At 41.5% G+C, this 7033-nt stretch overlaps 1 protein-coding gene across 2 annotated transcripts in view; it reads left to right on the top strand.

Moving 5' to 3' along the window:
* Positions 1-6: 6 nt before the first annotated feature.
* Positions 7-7033, top strand: part of ATG12 (autophagy related 12) — an 11720-nt gene continuing 4693 nt past the window's right edge. For both annotated transcript variants that reach the window (XM_006755270.2, XM_015558448.1), the window contains exons 1-2: positions 7-413; positions 4548-4684. In XM_006755270.2, coding sequence (XP_006755333.1) covers positions 251-413; positions 4548-4684 — 300 coding nt within the window. In that variant the 5' untranslated portion in view covers positions 7-250. The remainder of the gene's footprint in view (positions 414-4547; positions 4685-7033) is intronic.

Below are 7033 nucleotides of genomic sequence, written 5' to 3' on the forward strand. Positions count from 1 at the left end.
CGCGCTCCCCGGTCTGTAGCGACGCAGACCGTCGTCCCCTGCCCGAGGCGCGTGACTGTGGACAACAGCAGTCGCAGTATTAATGGTCAGGCTTCTACGACAGGCTCGACATAGAAGGTAGCCTGCAATCCCAGCTCTCACTGCAGAGTTGGGTCCCCTTTCGCCGTCGCCAGCCTGACGACTTCCTGGCGCAAAGCCCGCCCACTGCACGCTGAGCCGCCCACTTCCTCTCTCCCCTCCCCCGAACGAGATGGCTGAGGAGCCGGAGGCCGTGCTCCCTCTCCCTCCTTCGGGTGCGGCGGACGGCGAAGGGCCTACGGACGTCTCTCCAGGAACAGCCACGCCGGAGCCCCCTTCTTCTGCCGCAGTCTCCCCGGGAACGGAGGAACCTGCCGGCGACACCAAGAAAAAAAGTAATTTTGAGAGTGGTTTCTGGGCAGAGGCGGGAGGTTTAGATCGCTTCCCACTGGGGATGGCGGCCAATGAAGAAGCAACATTGAGAGGAAGGCCCGTGCCCGGCGTGGTTTTTGACGGTTAGGAAGGGACCTGTGCGTCTCGGCTTTGAAGACCTTCCTGTGGAGGGCCTTGCCGGAGGCCGTGGCTGGACGCTTGGCCATGTGGTGCGGCCCTGGCCTGACCTCAAACTTTCTCAAGGTGGGAGCGGAGGGGGATCTCGGGAGCTCCAGGTCCTTAGCCGGGTAGCTAATTAGAATAATGATTGAAGATGATAGGGCTAGTTCACGCCTTCCAGCCAGTTAGTTCTCAGGGGTTTGTTTTGTTTAAAATACTAATTGCGTGTGAATTCACTTCTTGAACCAGAAAACTGAAATTTTACCCAAAATGAAGAATGTTAAAGGAAAACTAAAGGCATAGGCATCGCCTTTCCAAAACAAAAAACAAAAACACACAAACCATTTTGGAACCTTTGTGAATCAAGTCATTGTGTGACCTAGCTGTCATCTACCCTGTCATCGCTTGAGAATTCGTTTGCCATGGTAAAATCCAGACATTCCCAAGTTGACTTGCCCTGGAGCAGCGCTGTGTGTAGAGTTGCTTATGAGAAAAGCAGCAAGTCGGCACCTATAATTCAGAAAGGTCGGCCCCGGGCCTCAGACACGTTTTGCCAGTTCAGAGGCTTAGCCCAGGTATTGGCAGGGTTTCTGCCCAGTGACCTCACAGCCCGGCGTCGAACGTCATTTTCTTTGCCGCCGGAGGTAGCTGTTTCCTCCAGCGCTGCTCCCCGCCCAAGTTAGACAGCTTCTCCATTTGGGGGGAATCTCTTGTTGTCCCCACATGATGCACTACTGGAGAAACAAACCTTCGATTATTTTTATAGGTAACCACTAGAATCTTTCTTGAGAAGAATTCCATGAGTTTTACCGAGTTTTGTTCCTTTTTTTCTTCCATTTTTATTGTAAGCAGGAACAGACTTTCAAAGGGCTTGTTTTAAGCTCTAACAGTCTTAGCCAAAAGTGTACTACTACTCCCCGAAGATAGCTTTGCAAAAACCAGTGGCTAAAGATGAATGACCTGCAACAGGGATACAGTCTGTGGTTATATGGCATGGTCTCTTGGTTCCAAAATAAGACTCCCATGAGCATTTGAGTTTGCCTCTCTGATGGCATAAAACTTAGTTTCTAGCTATTGGATTTCTACCCTGACATTGTCATCCTTTTTTGAGGACCTCTTCTGATGAAAGAAGCTTAGCTTCACATATGCTTCACTTCTGGTTTAATCTACAGAAGAACAAAGATTGTTAAAGCAAACCGAGGTTGTTGGTCCTGGCCTCACATTAGGACCACCTCAGGGAGCTGTAGAACATACCTGTGCCAAGACCCTACTTCCAAACATTCTGTATTCTTGTAAATTAAATTTGTTCCCCCAGTTGCTCCTAATGCATAGCTAGGATTGAGAACTGTAAAGCAAATCACCTTTAGAAATTAAAAGAAAAAGTAGTTACAATTTAAATAAATGTGTCCTCTAGCTCTTATCCCTTCCAGTTTTTTTCCTGCAGTAGTACAGCTCATAATATTTTCTCCCTCACTTTCTTGAAATGCTCAGTTGCAACTGAGTTATTGATAGCCTCAGGAGATTGAAGGAGGCATAGAAGATGAGTTACTCAAAATCCCTTCATTTATCTTTCATTTCATCTCTGTTTCCTGGATAACTGAAGCTAGAGTTTAAGTGGAGGAAGGAAGGTAAACTTTTTCAAGAAGAATACAGTGTGCATTATGTGTTCCAGGTGCCTTCATTCCCAGGGTAAACTTGAATAAATTAACCTCTGACTCCATTGGATCCCAATTTTTAACACCAAAGACTGGGACAAGAGAGATGTAATATACTAGAATTAACTGTAGGGGGCAGCAGTACACTATTTTGTTTTCAGTGTTGCTTTTGATTGAGAGACTTCTTTTTTTCCCCTTTTTATTGAGTGTATTGGGGTGACATTGATTAATAAAATAATACAGGTTTCATGTGTACAGTTCTATACTACATCTGTATATTGTATTGTGTGTTCACACACATCCTTTTAAGTATAGTAACTTCAGGAGGCAGATTCATAGGTTGTGTTTGTATTTTGGATTATTGAAACCTTTAATTTCTCTAATTGAAACTTTTTGGCCCCTAGTTGTTTTTTCTCCAATAATTATTATGTTTCTTTATTAGAAATGTTATTATAGAAAACTTGGCAGTTACAAAAAGTACCAGTAAAACCAAATATTAATCACCTATAATGTCACTACTGAGAAATAGCATTTTGGTGCACATTCCACATTTACATGAATATGTGTTTGTGATGATTTTAATGAAATTGAGGTCTTATTATACATGCTGTTTTATATTAGTACATTTTGATAACTTTTTCATGCTGTTAAATATGCTTTTATAGCATGTTTTCTGTAATGGCAACTTATAATCTTAAGGTTCAAAAAGTATGAGTTATGAACTGATACTGTTCTAAACACTTTACATGTATTAACTTATTTAATCCTCAAAACAACCTTATGAGGTAGATGCTATTGTCTTCATTTTATAAAAGGAAAAACTGTAGCACAGAAACATTAAAGAGTTTATCCAGGAATATATACATAGCAAGTAGCAGAGCCAGGATTTGGAACCCAGGGACTTCAGAGTGTGTACTCTTTATGGAATTATATAAATTCTATTATAGACTATAATATCATTTTTCAACCAATCCCCTCTAAATACCATTGTTGAATATTTAGATTTTCCAGGTGTTTTGTTTTTTTTTTTTCTATAAAAATAAATGTTTCAACAAAGGTGAAATCCTTCTAAATGAATCTTTTTACATCTCATATTTTATGAGACTAGATTCCTAGTACTATTATTAGAACTAGAGACGCAGCGTGCACGAATCATGCGCGGTTAGGGTCCCTAGGCCTAGGCCTAGCCTGGCCTCAGTCGCATGGCCTCTGCTGCCCTGCAATGCTACGTGAAGCTCTCTACCCTGGTGAAGCTCTCTGCCCCAGGGCACTCCGCGATGCTCGCAGCCCCTCGACTGCTCTGCGAGGCTCCCCCCCACCCCTTGACTGCTCCGTGAAGCTTGCTGCCGCCCTGCGAAGCTCACTGCTGGATGCTCCGCAAAACTTGCTGCCACCCAGGTGACTGCTCCTCTAAGCTCACAGCCACCCCGTGAAGCAGCCTGCCACCGCAGCTCAACAGTCCCCAGTCCTGGCCCTGCAGCCAGCCCCCTCCTCATGGTGAGGGGCTCAGTGTTGGGGGGAGGACCAAGAGTCACTTCATGGTGACTGGTTGCCCGTTCGGGCGTGATGGCACCTAGCTCTTTATATACATTAGGATTATTGATCAAAGCATATCTTAAGTATTTGGTAATGTATTACCATATTGTTCTCCAGAAAGGGTGTGCCATTTTTTTATTCCCAACAGTAGTGTCATCTACAGTATTATTCTAATTTTTGCTAATTTGGTTGGTTGTAAAAAGCCATGACATTATGTGTGTGTGTGTGTGTGTGTGTGTGTGTATACATAAATATATATAAAAAATACATTTTTATTGGTTTTAGAGAGAGAAGAAGGGAGAGAGAAACATCAATGAAAGAGAAATGTCAATATCCATTGACTGTTTCCTGCACACCCCCCCACTGGGGATCGAGCCCGCTTGTTTCCTGCACACCCCCCCATTGGGGATCGAGCCCGCAATCCGGGCATGTGCCCTGACCAGGAATTGAACCAGTGATCTCTTGGTGCATGGGTTGACGCTCAATCACTGAGCTACACCAGCCTGGCGACATTTTATATATTTTTACGTATTTATTGACCATTTCTATTTTATTATTATTAAAATGAAATTTAAAATTACATTTCATGGAGAGTCCTTTCTGAGACTGTAGAATCAAGGGGTGGGGAGAAAAATGACGAAAAAGAATCTTACAACCTAACGTTTGTGTATCTTAGACATACCTCCAGTATCTTCAATATATGTACTATGTGTAGATTAAAGGTTTAACTTTTCTAAAGTCATTATATGTTGTAGTGTAATTGTTAATTTTTTTTCCCTTTTACAGTTGATATCCTGCTAAAAGCTGTGGGAGACACCCCTATAATGAAAACAAAGAAGTGGGCTGTAGAGCGAACCCGAACCATCCAAGGACTCATTGACTTCATCAAAAAGTTCCTTAAACTTGTGGCTTCAGAACAGTTGGTATGAAACCAGTGCTGACTATTTCCCTCAATTACCTATAATGGTTACTAGGCAATAATGAATAACTGTTGTGTATAGAAATACATATGGAGCCATATATTTTTACTTCAGTAATGTTCTTTTATTTCTTTTGTTGGTGGGATTTCTGTATTTTATTGAAGGATTCTCTGGGGAACTCTGAAGTGAAATGAATTTTAGACTCACATTTACAATGTGAACTGATTTTTTTTTTTTACCACTGAGGTGGTTTTTCTCAAAAAAGTCACTGAATGCCCACGCAGAAAGATCTATCAGGGAACATACGGAAATATTTAGGTTTTATAATTTGTTTTGATATTAATGTTGTTTCCTTTGTGTTCCTATTAAGGTAAACAATATGTCCTTGCCATATGTTATGGAAGAACTAAGAGATATTCTTATTTCATATTAGTACATGTTAAACACTTCATGGTAGCAGTTGGAAAGATTAATATTTTAAATGCCACTGGTTTTTACCTTGGCATTCAGCTACAGAAATTTAAATGTCTACTTGTATTTGGAATATTGTTGCATTTTAATTAATATAGCAGACACCTTTATTGGCAGATCACATCTTGGCCAATATTAATACTGATCTAGTAGTTTGGCATTAAGTACCTCTCGCAAAATGAACATAGTTGCAAGAGTAAGTATAAGATAGATCAATCACTAGAAGTAATTTGAGGAAGAATAGCATAGAGCCTGGGATTCCTCCAAAGGAAGATGTTTAGAAAAAATGTGGAAATATCTGAGTTTTGCAGCTGAACATCTCCCTCTGTAATCAGAGTGAGAAAAGCATCTGTGTTATTACAGTGCCATATAGAATTTAATTGTCAGAGATGGGCAAGAAGATTATAGTATCATTCACATGCATATTGGAGCTAAAACCTCAGGAGCAGAAGACCTTGCCTAGATAGAGTTTGCTCAATGGTTAGAGCTTCAGCGCATGGACCAAAGGATGTTAGGTTTGATTTACAGTCAAGGGCATATACCAAGGTTGCAGGTTTCGATCCCTGGGACAGTGCAGGAGACAACCAATCAATGTGTCTCTCTCACATCGATGTTTCTCCCCCACCCTTTTCCACTCTCTAAAAACCAATAGTAAAAGTATCCTTGGTGAGGATTAAAAACAAAATCATTATTCTTTAAAATTAAAATAACTTTATCTTCCCAAGTTCTAGCATTTATTAGCAAGATTACATTTTGAAATTGTTATTTCCATGGAATTTTAAACTACCTTAATTGCTTTTTTTTAAATTATAGTCACTTTCAGTTCCTGACTCCTATTATAAATTGTAATGAGTTCTTATAGTTCTGCTACATTTACTCTACTGTCCCCTTAACACTAAAACCATCTTACTTTTGCCTACAAAGTCCTAATTATTCTTCCACCTAGTTAAATCCTATTTATTATCTCTTAGAAAAGGCTTTCCCTGATGTTTTTGCTAGGTTAAATTAATGCCACATCTGTTGTGTACTACACACCTTGTCAGATGCACTTTTTTCATCTATAGTCTTATCTGCATATGTCTGTCTCTCCAGTAGATTGAAAACTCATTAATGGGAGTCATATTAATCTTCACAGTTCCACACCTTGGGAAATTCCTACCACATAATAGATAGTGAATGTTTGCTGAACTAAGAACTGTCATCAAGAGCCCTTCTCATTTAAAATGTACCAGAAGAATAAAATATCTATGTTCATTCACAGTTAAACTGCTACGACCTAAAGACAGATTCTTATATCTGTACTAGAGGCCCAGTGCACGAATTCATGCACAGGTGGGGTCCCTCGGTCTGGCCTGCAATCGGGGCCAGAAGGTTGGCCGGGGAAAGAGGGCCTTATGAGGTTGGCTGGCCAGGGAGGAGGGGCCGCAGGAGGTTGGCTGGCCGGCAGGGGGGAGAGGGGGCACGGGAGGTTGACTGGGAGCACACTGACCATCAGGGGGCAGCTCCTACATTGAGTGTCTGCTCCCTGGTGGTCAGTGCATGTCATAGCGACCAGTTGTTTGGTTGTTCGGTTACTTAGGCTTTTATATACCAGTATATAGATTATAGAAATTCACATTTAAATGCACACTGATTTCTAACTTTATGAAGTTTTTGTTAAGAGTATTACTCAGCCTTAACCATTAATTGATACTCATACATGAACTTTTTTTAATTAGATCTTTATTGTTCAGATTACTACATTTGTCCCTCTTTTTTCCCCCCATAACTCCCCTCCTCCCAGTTCCCACCCCACCCTCCGCCCTCACTCCCCACCCACTGTCCTCATCCATAGGTGCACGATTTTTGTCCAGTCTCTTCCCACATCTCCCACACCTCTTT

The sequence above is a fragment of the Myotis davidii genome, unplaced genomic scaffold (assembly GCF_000327345.1).
Source record: "Myotis davidii unplaced genomic scaffold, ASM32734v1 scaffold130, whole genome shotgun sequence".
In the NCBI taxonomy this organism is placed as follows: domain Eukaryota; kingdom Metazoa; phylum Chordata; class Mammalia; order Chiroptera; family Vespertilionidae; genus Myotis; species Myotis davidii.